The sequence below is a fragment of the Pollicipes pollicipes genome, unplaced genomic scaffold (assembly GCF_011947565.3).
Source record: "Pollicipes pollicipes isolate AB1234 unplaced genomic scaffold, Ppol_2.1 Scaffold_5724;HRSCAF=6776_pilon_pilon_pilon, whole genome shotgun sequence".
In the NCBI taxonomy this organism is placed as follows: domain Eukaryota; kingdom Metazoa; phylum Arthropoda; class Thecostraca; order Pollicipedomorpha; family Pollicipedidae; genus Pollicipes; species Pollicipes pollicipes.
Window position 1 is genome coordinate 21725425 of NW_023596746.1, and position 15099 is coordinate 21740523.

The 15099-nt window shown below is 50.5% G+C and overlaps 2 protein-coding genes across 2 annotated transcripts; one reads left to right on the plus strand and one right to left on the minus strand.

Moving 5' to 3' along the window:
• Positions 1-1305: 1305 nt before the first annotated feature.
• On the plus strand, positions 1306-8020 carry LOC119103273 (protein TAPT1 homolog). The gene is made up of 9 exons (XM_037226739.1): positions 1306-1376; positions 1669-1823; positions 2772-2869; positions 3188-3317; positions 3564-3750; positions 4548-4645; positions 4942-5092; positions 6702-6871; positions 7507-8020. The coding sequence occupies exons 1-9, from the start codon at positions 1349-1351 to the stop codon at positions 7975-7977; spliced, it is 1488 nt and encodes a 495-aa protein (XP_037082634.1). The 5' UTR covers positions 1306-1348; the 3' UTR covers positions 7978-8020.
• A 2326-nt stretch (positions 8021-10346) lies between these two features.
• Positions 10347-14828, minus strand: LOC119102808 (nuclear pore complex protein Nup98-Nup96). Its single transcript, XM_037226260.1, has 8 exons — positions 14613-14828; positions 13948-14023; positions 13608-13702; positions 13199-13275; positions 12265-12351; positions 11379-11489; positions 10569-11297; positions 10347-10514 (listed from the first exon to the last, which is right to left on the minus strand). Exons 1-8 carry the CDS (start codon positions 14698-14700, stop codon positions 10347-10349), a joined length of 1431 nt encoding a protein of 476 aa, XP_037082155.1. The 5' UTR covers positions 14701-14828.
• Positions 14829-15099: the final 271 nt, after the last annotated feature.

Sequence of the window (15099 nt, forward strand, 5' to 3'; positions counted from 1 at the left end):
TAATAGTGTTCTAAGTCCTTTTGCTTGAAAACTTGCCTGTGTTACATCATAACTCCCTGAAACATTGGCCTTGTATACCGAAATTGGTGGTGAACGTGGGCTTAACCACGAGCAATTGAATTTATCATGCTCATGTGATAAAATTGTTAGAGTGGTGTGGTCACTTCATATTGAATGCTTAGCATAGTGCATACTTTTGAAGTTTGGGCAGAAGACAATACCCAGCTGACCTTCCCATGTGGTCAGAGCAAACCAAGTACTGCACTTACTTGGGTCTCATACCCAATGCTGCTAGATAACTGGTCCAGCATCTTTTCCCTAAACCATAGAGACAGTGTTTGGGATTCTATTTATTTCAGGGCTGTTGTCAGTTGTGGTGGTCAGGCTAAGGCCATGGCCTCCTGTAAACTTTCAGCACTCCCACCATTTGAATAATCCTGAAGGTTGATCCATGAAGTTATCTGTGTAGCTCTGCAGGGTGCCAGACCCATAGTTTACCCTCTAGGCACCATGTGCCAGTTGTGTCCTGTAAACTAAAAGCAGGTTGCATGTATGCTGTATTGTGAACGATATGAACCACATTGCATTTTGAAGCTGCAAATAATGCAAACAACCCTTAACAAATGACTCTTGCTAATACTGCAATAGGCATTCTACCTGGTATGACATACTGATAACCAAGTTGAGGCTTCTTAAGGTGGTGGCTGTGAATGCCAGCTGGGATGAAGTGTAGTGCTCATGTACAATTTTTATACAGTTTGCATGGGAGCTCACTAAAATATTTGGCTGCAGCATACATAGGCCTGTGTGTAAACCAATCATGACAGTAAAAACATACTGAAGTAAGCTTACTGCCGTGCATTTAGTACATATTGGTGAAGATGTGTGGCCTGCTGGATTTTGAGATTGTTGCCTTTGCTTTGTAATGCATGTTGTGCAGACTTGCTGATGCTACTGTGGCCACCTTTTTGTATGCTCCAACATGTTGCAGTGTGTTCCACAGCCACCTCATCATCACTGGAGTGAGTGGCCCTTTCCTGTTCAGGTCAAACAACCATGCTTCCACAGGTCACAACATTTGGATATGGACTGGAGATGTTGCTGTGGTATAAAAGCAACTCAGTGGCACTAATATTCTGGTGTTTGACAAGCTGCTGTAATACTGAATGAGACAGTCCATTGTTTTCTTAAAATTTTTATACACATTCAGGGCCACTGGCCTGTCATAGCTGATGAGTATGTATTCATGAGTATGTATGCCACTCACTTGCTGTGCTGCTGCTGATGTATTCATTATTGTTTTTTAGCCCATTGTGCCTGGCTCCTGAAGAAGTCAAGATAAAAAACAATGCCTAGAGATCGCAAGAAGAAAAATCGTAAGTGACAACATTTTTTCTGATCTGTTTTTTAGTAACTTCTGGAGAAAAGGCTGCTCATATGTGAACCAAAATTCTTATGCAAATAGACAGAAGACCATTGTCTAAATGGAAACTTGTTTGATCCTTGTCAAGGCTATCAAAGACACATTCAGTGCTGCTCAGGTACAAGTGGATGTGATATTGTGAGGCCAAATTTCAGCGATGTGATTGTACGTGGATTGGTGTGCTGATAATACCTCAGTTTGTGTGTTGCCAAGTAAATCAAACAAAGCATGTATAATGCTTTCAGGTGTTTCACTTTGCAAGTTCTTGAAATCTGAAGTTACACGAAGTTACTTCCTCCAACAATATGAGGAACGATATGAATTCAAAAGAGAACAGATATACACTTTCATGAAAATTCCAAGAGAGGTTGAAAAGCTGATTGGTTATGGGTTCTTCCAGGTAAGTACACATCATTTAAACACATGTCTCTCTTGGAATCAATGCTTTTGGGCTATATATATATATATATATATATATATATATATATATATATATATATATATATATATATATATATATTGTTATGGCCTGGACAAGTAAGTGGATGAGGTTGAGAGGACTGGTGCTCTGTTCCGACCCTCTGAACCGATTCTGGCTTGTCTCACAGCAAATTGGATAGGTTCCCATTCTGGCGCTGGCCGCATTTTGTACCTTGGGCTTGACTGTTGTGCCTGGCTCATGGATATATGAATCATTCTCGGAACCAGTGTCATTGAAAGCATCTCTGGGGACTTGGGTTGAGGTGACAGCAGTTAGTGTGATACAGTATTGGATGGGTTTCGTGACAGCATACATGCAACAACTGTCGGGAAATACAGCTATGCATCTAATGATGCATTTGCTGCACACCGGAAACACAAAAACATTGGAAGGTTCGTGGCTGAATGGTTGGTATGGCTGTCTCGATTTCGACCCACATTATGTGTCTGATGAATCGATTCAGCGTAACCCAGTGTGGCTGTTTAGTCCGCGGTCTTCCCTGAATCTGTGCTGAATCTGAATCTCGAGGAATGTCCGCTCGAGGCTTTTAAACTACCTCGCGATGAGTTTTTATTCGAAAAAATGTGTTGACTACGGCCGTGGCTCTTGTGTCGTGACTTCTGCAACGCTGCATCGGCCCCGTCAAGGCGGGGGTGTTCTGGTCAGTTATAAGGGTATCCTTGAGACCTATTAAGAAGCTGGTTCCGAGTAGTAGACTAGAATGCACTGACTACCGCTCGACAAAGTTGGAAACTCTTCGCTGACAAGATATTCTAATAGGGGGGGGGGGGAGGGGGTAAATTCCCCTGCGTGGCACGAGGAATGGTTTTGCCGGCGCGCGACACATGCGATGTCTTCGATTTACAGGTGGTGGACGCGTTCCTTTTCATTTTCACGTTCTTGCCGCTGCGGTTTGTGCTCGCTGTCTGGGCGTTTCTAACGAGGCCGCTGCTGATCGCCGTCGGGTAAGTTTTCTTTTGGTATATAGTGCTAATTTAGTGTTGGTTATGTGATGTTCGTGTGGTACTTACCCGAGCCTTGGATGAGTGCCGAAGTGACGTTAGCGCGCCATCCCTTTAAACCCCGGAATGCCGATTATTTTAAGGAATTAATCGTTCTGTGGTCAGGTGACGACGGTTGCTTTCCTGAGTTTTTCATCAATCGCTCGCGATGTAGCGATGGCTTGGAGCGATTCATGGATCGAAGTGGTCGATGTCATTCCATAGTGTTCTTTTGTGTACACCTTTGCGCCTGTCTTTGACCTCTGGCTTTTGCGTCCGTAGGTTGAGAAGACAGCAGGGAGATGGCCATTGGCTGAAACCGTCCGAGATTATCGACATGATGAAAGGCCTGATTATCATTATCACGTGCTTCTTTTTGTCTTACATCGACACGTCTATGTTGTATCACGTGGTAAGTGATCCTTTGAAATGTTTAGCGCGACGAGGGCACTGTGTTCGTTGACTTTGCGTGATCTGTCTTGCACCTTAAACGTTTGGTCGCATTTTTAACCACCGTTGAAAACGTTTGTGCCGGCTGATTCTCATCTGTGTCGTCCATTTCATGCCGCTGGTGTCGTTTGTCAAACATGCCGCATCTGCGAGACCAGAGAACAGTGAAGCTTGCACGGCGATAACGCGAGCCCTCTTCGGACGGCAGGTGAAGAGCCAGTCGATCATCAAGCTGTACATGTTCTACAACATGCTGGAGGTGGGAGACAAGCTGATGTCGTCGTTCGGCCAGGACACGCTGGACGCGCTTCACTGGACGGCCACGGAGCCGCGCAAGAAGAAGCGCCAGCACCTGGGCACGCTGCCGCACTTCTTCCTGGCCACCGTTTACGTCTGTATCCTCACCGTCAGAGCTGGTTGGGCTTTCGTTTACGGGTCCCGTCGCACGCGTTAGGCGGGAGAGAATGGGTAAGAACAAACGCGTCCTTTCTCGTGTGAAATATGTGCGTCATACCAGGCACGCAGCTCTTTAGGCTATCCGCACTAAGCTCTCTGGGCTCTTTTAGTACAGACTGCTAACATCACTCGTCATGCCTGTCATGTGTTCACCCGGGCGTACCAATGTTGTATTTTGCTATCCTCTAGTGAACAATATGGAGCCGGCTGTCATTTAGTATTACGATTGGGGCTGTTATGAGAAGTTCAGACCCGAGTTTCGCCGTGTACACACCGTGCTCGGCGTCACGCCACGGGTTGCCGCAGAGCCTGCAAACGAACCCTCGACAGACGCAGCTGTACAGTACAGACAGACAGCAAGACAGACGCAGCTGTACAGTACAGACAGACAGTACAGACAGACGCAGCTGTACAGTACAGACAGACAGTACAGACAGACGCAGCTGTACAATCTCGCCGTTTACATACCGTGCTCGGCGTCATGCCACGAGTTACCGCAGGGCCCGCAAACGAACCCTCGACAGACGCAGCTGTAAGCTGTACTATAGCTGTATTGCACTGTTGCCATCGACACGTATTCGGAAGCCGGGGGCGGGCGGGGGGGACGAAAACCGCTCTCGAAGTGTTGTTTTATGGATGCTCCTGGTAATAGGTAACGCATAGTTCCTGTTGATTGTTGGGATCTGGTTTTACGGCGTTTGTGCTGGACCCCGAAATTCCCTTGACCGAGTCGCAGTCCTGCACGGGATCTTGATTTTGTTTCAAACCACCGTGCTGAACGTAGCGATCAACTCGAGCAACAAGGCCCTGCTGACGGTTATGATGTCCAACAACGTGAGTCATCGTTCCCATGTATGGCATGCCGTATCTAGTGACGCCGTATTTGCAGCGCACAGAGAGCAGTATCATTTGTGCCGGGTGCTGCTTGTATTATAGAGGTCGAGCTTGTTAAATGAAGTGATTAGGTTCAATTGTTCTAAACCAGCCAATATGTTTGATGCTAGCCCATTAACATATGGCTTCAAGCCTCTGGAAGATATGGAATGTTCTACGATCGATTCGGATGTAGTTTCTCACTAGTTCGTATGTGGACTCCAGCGTATCTGAAAATGTCTGCCGTTCTTTCTCAGTTCGTCGAGCTGAAAGGTTCGGTGTTCAAGAAGTTCGATCGGAACAATCTCCTCCAGGTGGCCTGCAGCGACATCCGCGAGCGCTTCCACTACTGTGTCCTCCTCCTGCTGGTCACCGTTCAGACCATGAAGGAGTTTGGTTGGAATGAGAGTAAGTTCAGGCACCAAATCGCCTCAAGTGGTCGTGTTTGATCATGATGATCACATTGCCCAACATAAGCGCACTGTTAAATCGAGGAATGCATTTGCTTTATAAGAGCGCGCGCGCGCGCCTGATCTTACCGCGGCGTTTGGCCGGCGCGAACCCCGACGCCCTCAGCTGACAGGCGTGGTGCTCGGACCGCGTTCCGTCCCGTCTGCGCGATGTCCGTATTGTGTTCCGTCCCGTCTGCGCGATGCCCGTATTGTGTTCCGTCCCGTGTGCGTGATGTCCGGACCGTGTTCCGTCTCGTCTGCGTGATGTCCCGACCGCGTTCCGTCCCGGCTAGGCTGAACATCGGTTGACGTAAGAAGTGTGATGAGATCACACGAACTTTGTGATCGTGAGATTTCGTACCTGAGTTTTGAAGCGTTAAATTAAGGTATTTAATTACCACGCACAGCCAAAATGCACCGGAAAACTATTTGCTATGCCTAAAATTACATGAGAACGAAACAAGTTGACCAAGGTTGACTCCGGCCAGGTGGTGTGGTCAGGCAAGTGACAGCGCCGTCGTGTCACGAGGCCGTGTCACTGCCTTTTGAGCTATTTTACTAGACGCCAAGATGTCATTTGTTTGAAAAGTGATGGCTGTACGATCAGTCATCATCGAGTCTGAGTGCACGCTCTGGTTATGGCAAGCCTCCAGTGCCGTCAGAACTTCAAACGTTTCTCCAGATCGTCACCCTACTTGTATTACCTATCAAGTGAGAGCGTTTGATTACGTTGCGTGAATGTCATCAGTGACAAACACGGAGGAAAGCTGTGCGAAGATTTCGGGCAGTACTAACATGTGTCGGCAGCCAGGCTATTCTCAAGCCGATCGGTCCATCCGCCCGTTTGCACATGAGGTCCGGGATGGTGGGGAAATGCTGTGCAGCTGATTTATGGAAACGGTGTGATCTGACGATGGCTGAGGCCTGAGCCCGACTGGAAGTATACCGGCTAACGTGCTGCAAAACGTCCGCGACACCACGCACGTCCCTGACGTTGGCCGAGTGGTTTGACATGTCAAGGCCCCATGCTTTTCTATCCCGTCAACCGTGCCGGATTCACCAGTGCGCTGCTCTGAAGTTGATGTTTATCGATACTGAAACGACGAGATGCCTGTGCAGTTTTCGCGCTTCAAAAATGTGTTTATTTAATGTTCGCTTAGCTTTTTACACCCTGAAATTGTCGGAGTGGTGGGTTCCATCTAAATATGTTCGGTATGTTATGACGCACTTTCGGTTCCATCTAACGTGGATCTGGTCCGTAGTGGGTTGGATCTGTATGTGGTTTGTCGGCATTTGCGGAAGATCAAGCACCAAATGGGCGAGGCCCTCAGCTCAGCGGGCCCTGGTCATACCCGTATGCCGGCCCCGGGGGACACTCACGTACGATAACCGCGCCATAAGCCCTATGGAATCTTAAACCTTATCCTTCCTGCAATCAAGATATGTTTATCACGGAAGTGCTCATGCTCAAGCATGCTCAGGAATATCTGCCGGTGGACGATTGATAAGTGTTTGTCCTCGTGTCCGCCTGTTTGCCGAACTTTTGTGACCGCGCTTGCCGACAGACCAGCTGTGGGTGCTGCTGCCGGACTGCATCCTTGTGCTGGTGGCCGAGCTGTTCGTGGACTGGGTGAAGCATGCCTTCATCACGCGATTCAACGAGATTCCCGTCGAAATTTATCGCGAGTACACGCTCACACTGGCGTACGACCTGATATCCAGCAAACAGAAATACGTACGTACCCGAGGGGAAATACGTGCGTACTTGTGGGACTGGTGACCGCCGACCGCGTTACTGCGATCCTGCAAGATGTTGCGATATTGTGTCACCTTGATTTTCTGTCGGGGTTAGGACTGGGGACATTGTTGGGGACCGGTGTGGAGAGGTTAGATGGCCTGGTTGAAGGCTGTGCTGCTGCATGACTTGATGACAGAAGGCTCTCCCGTTGGCCGTGTGCCCGCGCGGTGAGGTGGCTGACCTGGCTCGAGGCCGCGCCGTTCGCGGCGGCGGACGGAGCCCAGACCGAGGCATCCCCGCCCAGCTGAAGCTGAAAGGTTGCCTTTTAGTCCATGACGGAACCTGTTACTTCCTGTTCGATTTGACCGAACTTTATCAGGTGGAGGGGGGAGGGGCACTATCCGCAGCAGTATTTCTTGCTGCTATTTCTTCCATATCTGATGTCCTGCTCTAAAGTCTTGCAACCGATCGAGTTCTGAGCTGGCTCCTCTGTACACAGCTGGGAGACGGGGTGCATGTGGCACGGCGTGACCCCGTGACCTGACCAGCTGCCGTGTGGGGCGTCGCCTGTCCACTGCCCGCACACCCCGGCCCGTCGCCTGGCTCTGACCGGCGCGCGGCACCCCCGGCAGGCGTTCAGCGACCACTCGGACATGGTGAGCCACCGGATGGGCTTCATCTCGCTGCCGCTGGCGGCGCTTACCGCGCGGATCCTGCTGCAGTCGGTGCGGCTGACGGGCACCGGCGCCTGGCTCCTGGTGGCCGCCGCCTACCTCGCCCTCGCCACCTTCCGCGTGCTCAACACCATCGTCATCCTGGGCAAGGCGTGCGACCTGATCGAGGCGGAGTCGGCGCCACCGCCGTCGACCGTGGCCAGCCCCGCCTCCGCCGCCGCCGCCGTCGCCGAGGTGCGCTCCCGCTGCGTGTCGGAGTGCGATCCAGCCGCAGACAGCTCGCTCACGGAGCCATACAACGTGTTCAGAGAGTTCTCGCCGCCGGCCACCGCCGCCACGGGCGAGGAGCCCGACTGCTCGTGCGCGCACGGAGACGGCCGGTGCGAGTCGCCGGCGGCGCCGACGCCAGTCAGCACGGTGGGCACGTGACGTCGCGCGCGCCAGGCCAGCGCCGGCGCGACCGCGGGGCTTTCACGGCGGGGGGCGCGGCGCCGCCTTCTGATGCTTGTACAAGTGAACTGCGTTGTGGGGCAATGGGCAAGTGGGATTTACGGCCGGTTTTGGGTTGCTGCGGCAGTATTTGTTGCAGCGCGTTATGGTCTCGGTGTCCGTTGCCTGATGCGGTGGCTGTTGATTGTTATAGGAAGCATATTTCTGTCAATAGTATTGACTTGTGCGCAGCGGAGCGATTGAAAGAGTTCTATGCGCGATTATGATTTGAAAGGAGTTCGAGGATTTATAAATGCAATGGGGTTCCAATGTTCTAGTGCTGCTGAAGAAGGTTGACATGCGATTGGATAAGGTCAATTTGACCCCGGAAGGTTTTTACGAAGTTTGTATAGCTTTAGAAAATTGAATGGTGGATAGTTTGGCGTTAAAAATTTCGATGCACCTTGTAAGGTCGCTGACCTACGGCAGGTCAGTCAGGCCATGGATTCAGCGAGGACAATGACTAGGGAGTGGTTCAGTCTGATGCAACAACGTAGTGTTAGAGGAAACCATAATCTCTCAGACAGTTTCTTAGGCAACACAACAGTCGAATAAATAGTTCCATTGACCTAGGGCCAAGTATAAAGGTCAGACGAAGGTCAAAACCAACCTGTTGTATTACCCTAGAGCTTGCCATAGGGGGTAGTTTCTGGTACTCATTCCCAATTTAATGATAACAGGAACCGAATTACACATCTAAAATGAGCTTTTCAAAGGTCGGAATAGATCATTGACTGAAAATAACCCAGGCAAACATTTTTTTGTTTGTTCAGGATCACAGTCTGGCATGATATTTTACGCTTATTCAAATGCAAAAATCAAAGCAAGCTTGCATGATTTGGGTCACCATGACCTTCGAAAGAACCGCGAGGTCACTGACCTTAAATGAGCACCGGTGACCTTCTGCCTTCAACAGGTATCCAAATTCACGGTGGTCACATGAGAAGGTCTGGGGGCACTTTGGACACCAAACTGGAGTTTGACCTCGTTTGACCTTACTTGACCCGAATGTCATGACCTAGGAACATCGAACTTTGACACAAGTGAGTTCAGGCGCCGGCTAACACACAGTTTGAGTTTGGCGCCTCTTTCTCTTAGTTTCGGAGATCTCAGGGCGTCAAAGTGACCCCCACCCGAGCAATGGGCATTCAACCGGTCACCCAGGTGCGTTAATAGCGTCATTGGTCGAATTAATATCCATCGATTAATAACCCATCGAAATTTGTGGCACATACAAGACCCACCAATACACTACTAAATTGGAGAACATCGATATCCACCGGAATGGCCGAATACGAACCAAGTCTGAACGTCCAGTCGTGCATGAATATTATCGCGGAAATTGTTTAGTGTCAACTCCAACTGTAATGCCAAACCGGTTTTACGCTGCAAAGGTTCGTATCTGCTGCAACGTTGCACAAATGGTTGTTTGTGTTACTCAAATGTTTGATCAGCCCTCATCTTGGTATGACTATTGCGTCTGCCGTGGACTGCCTGTAAGTGCCGTTCCAGCTTGTATGTGCCTCAAGTACTCAGCATTGCCAAAGCGCATGCATACCTTTAACCGCACCGACGATTTATAAAAGGTGTTTGATCGAGTGTCGTGTTCTCTAGTCATAATTATAATCAATTAACCGGTTGAATTCTTCAAACACAAAATGGTAACTTAGACTTTTTAGAATTTAGAATTTCATTCAAAGCGATTACATTGCACTCAAGCGAGTTGGCAAGTGAGCGAGATTGCGAAATTCCAGGATATACTAACGACAAACATCAGATTTTTATATCAAATTGGTCACACAACACGGCGCCTTCGTGCGAAGTACCCGAAAAACGCGCATCAGACCCATCAGAAAGCTCACGCCCACTCGATGGTCGTGCAGTCGCAGTGATTGCGGGATGCGGAGACATCCGCTAACATCATCACAAGGTATACCAGATACGATGTGAAGAACGCACGCACTTAAACGCGCCAGTAATTACGCTGTGCTACAGCGCTGCCTTCTCAAACAACGAAATTATGCACTCAGCGGCCACTGATAAACGTAGGTACACACGTTGCGTGAGTGGGCGGGGTGGCCAACGAAACCAAAAGGTCCGTACTCATGATCCATCAAATACATCAGACGGCCAGTAGTCCCGTATTCCTCTACGACCAACTATTCAGGATTTCAAGAACAAGGGCACGACAAAACGACATTCCGGCACGTATCACAGACAGCACATCTGGACAGCACCACCCGCAGCTGTGGTGAATCTCACAGAGCACGCGCCGCGCGACACGAGCTGATCGGGCGGCCAGCCGCCGCTCAGCGGGCGCACACGTCGCGAGTCGGCGGCCTGATCGGCACCCGGCCAAGCGTGAACTCGGCCGCCTCGAACTCGAGCCGTTCCGCCTCGCTCAACTCGGCCGGCTCCGAGTAGGCCTGCGGCTCGACCTCGGCCTGGCCGCCGCCGCCGCCGCCGGCCGGGACGCCCTTTCCGAACAGGCCGCCCCCGGCCGGCGGCGCGGCGCCGGCTGCACCGCCGGCCGGCATCGCAGGGGTTTGGGGCTGGGACGCGCCCGAGCCGAACACCGGCGCGGCGGGGGCCGAGCCAAACACGGACGGCCCGCCGCCCGTGGCGGACTGAGTGGCGGCCCCGAGCGTGGAAGGCGCGGCTTGTCCACCGAAAACGGACGAGGCGGGCTGTGGCTGTCCACCGAACACGGGGGTGGCCGGAGGCTGTCCACCGAACACGGAAGAGGTGGCCTGAGGCTGTCCACCGAACACGGACGAGGTGGCCGGAGGCTGTCCACCGAACACGGACGAGGTGGCCTGAGGCTGTCCACCGAACACGGACGAGGCGGGCTGAGCCTGTCCACCGAACACGGAGGAGGTGGCCTGGGGCTGTCCACCGAACACGGAGGAGGTGGCCTGAGGCTGCCCACCGAACACAGAAGGCGACGCGGCCGGTTGTGCGCCGAACACAGATGGTGCAGCCTGCGGTTGAGCGCCGAACACGGAGGATGTAGCCTGAGGTTGGGCGCCGAACACCGAAGGCGCACCCTGGGACTGTGCACCGAACACAGAAGACGACGCCTGCGGCTGTCCACCGAACACAGAGGAGGCGGCCTGCGGCTGGGCGCCAAACACCGACGACGTGGCCTGCGGCTGACCTCCGAACGGGGAGGTGGGCTGAGCCTGTCCGCCGAACAAGCCGGCCGAAGCCTGCTGCCCGCCGCCGCCGAAGACGGACTGGCCGGCCGGGGCGCCGCCAAACTTCCCGAACAGGTCAGAGCCGGTGGAGGCGCCGCCGCCGAACACCGCGCCCGACGCGGAGCCGCCGCCGAACAAGGACGCCTGGCCGGAGCCGCCGCCGAATACAGACGGCTTGGAGGAGGACGCGGCGAACATGGTGCCAGCAGTGCCGCCGCCGCCCGGGCCTGCCGCGGATGCGTTGAACATCTGCTGCTGGAAAACGAAGGAACAGGTCATGCGCAGGCGCCGTACCGAAATACAGCTGGTATGACATGGACCGGAAGTAAAATCCTGTAAGGGTTAACGAATGGCGTTTTTGCTTATATCACACAATTGTCTTTGATATACAACAACGCGTGACGCTCAAATACATACCTAACGGATAGCGCACGACGTCGGTGGGAAGCAGATAAAGTCTAGTCAAGACCGGGTTTGAATTCAACATAACAGTCCTCCCTGTATATTTAGTGCAATCAAACCACCAAGGTCCAAAGGTTTAGCACTGAACTTAAGTTTTGTCACGGTTACTTTGTCCTCGGATTTGTACTGAAATGGCCAAACTGGAAATTTTACGCACAAATGTTTATCAAATGTAGTTGAAAGTGCACGCAGTTTATATATCAACAACCAACACTGAGCTTCCACCCAGTCACAACCACGGCTACTTGGTGTTGGAAAACGAGGATCAGCACAAGCCTTGTTGAATTGGTCATGACCGCTTGTGCGTAAAATAAAAGTACCTTTTCTACCTTCAGCCTTCGGCAGCACATGTCGACAAGTGAAGAGTAAGGACGCCCCCACATACCGGGCCTTCATGTTGGTACAAATAGGTGTTCAGTGTTGCCGTGGCATCTTGTGCGCAAAAATACCGCCCATTCCTGTTTGGTAAAGCATCTTTGCGTCACCATGTCCTCGTCCGGCCGCCATGTTCGCCAGCGAAAGCCCGCGCCTGGCTTCTATTCTATTGTGAATCAGCATTTTCACTCACCAGGTAACTGCGGATTTCGGGAGACGGATTCTTCAGCGTCTCTCGCTTCTGTCGATAGTCAGCTATCTGAGTGTTGAAGTACTGCAGCTGCAATTGATAAGAGCCAGTGTCACTGACCACGTTACCACTTCGGCGAACAACTCACACGGCGGTGGCGGCTAATGCGTTACGAGCATAGCTAAAACGTAAATATATCATCAAGGTCTCGTCGAAATAAGCCAAATTGGCAACCACACAACCCGAAGTTCAGATCATCAATATCTCGTCGAAATGAACCGGAATGCCAAATAAACAACCTCATGTCCAAAGATGTACGAACGTCGGTGAAGCTGGCACCAAACCCTATTTATTGGTTGGTTATTTGGGTCTCAGGGCGCATGAAACGCACGGTCACACAGCGTCCATAACAACCCCATTTCAAAGCCAATTCGAAATGAGGAACTGGCGCCCCAAGCTTGTCGCAAACATTAACACAAACTTGCAACATGTTCAACCTCCATGACATAGACAGGGGAATTAACCCAGCCCCTGCTCCGAGGTCCGCGCTCTGAACGAGCAACTACAACGGGCGAGCAGAAATACGTGCAGCTTTACCATTTCATCGATCCACAACTGGCATTGCCCCTGATTCAGTACTAATTTACCATTGGGATTTGGCATTCCTTCTATGGCTACATGAGGAACCACAGGGCACAATCGCGTTCTCTCTTCAAATTCTCACACTCCCACTCGTCCATAATAGCAAACTTCATATCACACAGGCATAGTCTCTCGGACCAGCAACTGTACATCTGCGCAGACATCTTGCACCGAATCAGCACCGCTAAGTTTTTACGGCGCGCGAGCCGTTCTCCTGGCCGTAGCCGGACGCTGCATCGCCGGTCCAGGCCGAGGGCAGCGCGGCAGCTGGCCGCGGGCCGTCCCTGATACTCACGTAAACGTCCGGTGTGTTGGCCACTTTGCTTTTGTACGCCTCGGCGCGCACCTCCTCGGGCGAGAGGTCCAGGAGACCTGAATGAGACATCACAAGTGACAGATGTATGGCATGCTAACCAAATGCTCCAGCCATAATGCCACACTTTGGGTCTACATTCATCTTGTAATGGTTTGCTTGTGCTTGTGAAAGGTTTGGATCACACCATCCACATGCATACAGTCTGCCTGTGTGGTGACATGGCCAGAAATGTTAATAAAAAACAAACAGAAAACTTGGAAACACAAAGGTGACAGCAGTAGTGAAAAAGAACATTTTGTCTGATAATTGTTTTTTAACAGTTCCTTAATGGTTCTCTGAGATTAGTAGCTGGACTGCTTTAAGTCAAACCACTTCTTTCAGTCACTACCTGGAATGCAGGGCTGGCCCTTCAGGGGTGAGAAGCAGGAGAGTGGCCACTGCTTTGAGCCCTCCCATACTTTCATCTCAGTTGCTATCCCATTCCTGAAAACAGAGTATGGTGTGCAAAGTTCTCACAGTTTGGATAATATTACAACAACAAACACATGACAAATACTTGAGCTGGTACACATCATATTCCTACTTCATGTACCTGGCCTGAAACATTTGGTTAAAATACCAATATGCAATGCAAACACATTTTCACACACTCAACATCCCTTGCCTTCCTACATCAGAGCATACAACTGATTCATGTCCAATTGCTGTCACTTCAGAACAGAACTTACAGAAGCTCAACAAAGGTAGTGGGTGTGACAGCCACACCTGCTGGCTGGGAACTGGTCTGCTGGCCTCTGAATGCCCCTGAAACATGGTGTGTTCACTTTTCACTTGATGTTCAGTTCTGCAGACCTGTGTAATGGTGTGTTACCACATGGAAATGAACATGGCATGCCTTATTTGATGCAATCAGACAAGATACCTATGACTCAAATGCTGTTATCAGTGTCTGGGCTGAGAAACATTCTGCCAAACATTGCCTGGCATGGCAGAAAAATAACAGCAGTGATTTCAGCACACTTATGTTGTAAATCCAAGCAATGAGAGATGATCACACAGTTTGTACCAAATTCAAGGCAGTTCAATCATTAAGAACAATTCTCTTGATTCTTTAAAGCAAACATCCAAGGACAATAAACTATTCCCCAAAGAAGAAAGTACAACTTGGCCTAGCTGAAGCTTGGTATACATGGGCATAAGATTCAGTACACAGCTGCTGAACAGGCATCCAGCACAGTGGATACATATTAGCAAACTAAATCATTGATACATTTCCTGTAATCATTACCAACATTATTCACCTTGTAGAGTCAAGAACACATTGAAGATCACTCACAGCTATTTTTACAGTGATATACGCGTGCATGAAATGATCTGTGCAAAAGAATCTCACCTTGGGCTGGTCCTTTAAATGGATGATCAAATCGGCATTTATCTCCATAACGACAATAACCTTGGGTGAAATATTTACACACCACCATATCTGAGGGCCTGAAGAAAACTGAGAACAGGTCACTGATTCAACTAATTGCAAATTCGTGAGTCACCGCCTGCTCCTTCGGCCCTCGCCAACACTAGAAACAAGGAGTCAGCATTCACCCCGCTAAATACGAGATACGCGTATAGCTTGCCTCCGGCGTCGAGGTACAAGTGCACATAGCGTTAGCGGCCTAATTCGCATTTGTCACAGCTGCGGCACAATGAACTATTATTGTGATAAAGTCTCCGCAAGCAATTACAGTTTTGAGAGCAAACCGTGAAAATTATTTTCTGGGCAAATTAAAGGCAACTTCCAGGACAGCATCCCCATTTGATGCACAAAAAGGAACACAATTTACGAAATGCCATTCATTACTCAGAAGGGCATCACGATGCGTTAT

What these genes read in the sequence shown, in the direction of transcription:
- LOC119102808 (XM_037226260.1), bottom strand. Translation starts at nt 14,700, where the DNA reads ATGGTGGTGTGTAAATATTTCACCCAAGGTTATTGTCGTTATGGAGAT. An exon ending in ACTACCTTTGTTGAGCTTCT is followed by an intron (nt 13,703 to 13,947) that starts GTAAGTTCTGTT and finishes CTCTGTTTTCAG; the next exon opens with GAATGGGATAGCAACTGAGA. An exon ending in CCAACACACCGGACGTTTAC is followed by an intron (nt 12,352 to 13,198) that starts GTGAGTATCAGG and finishes TATCAATTGCAG; the next exon opens with CTGCAGTACTTCAACACTCA.
- LOC119103273 (XM_037226739.1), top strand. Translation starts at nt 1,349, where the DNA reads ATGCCTAGAGATCGCAAGAAGAAAAATC. An exon ending in AGATCGCAAGAAGAAAAATC is followed by an intron (nt 1,377 to 1,668) that starts GTAAGTGACAAC and finishes TAATGCTTTCAG; the next exon opens with GTGTTTCACTTTGCAAGTTC. An exon ending in GGAGTTTGGTTGGAATGAGA is followed by an intron (nt 5,093 to 6,701) that starts GTAAGTTCAGGC and finishes GCTTGCCGACAG; the next exon opens with ACCAGCTGTGGGTGCTGCTG.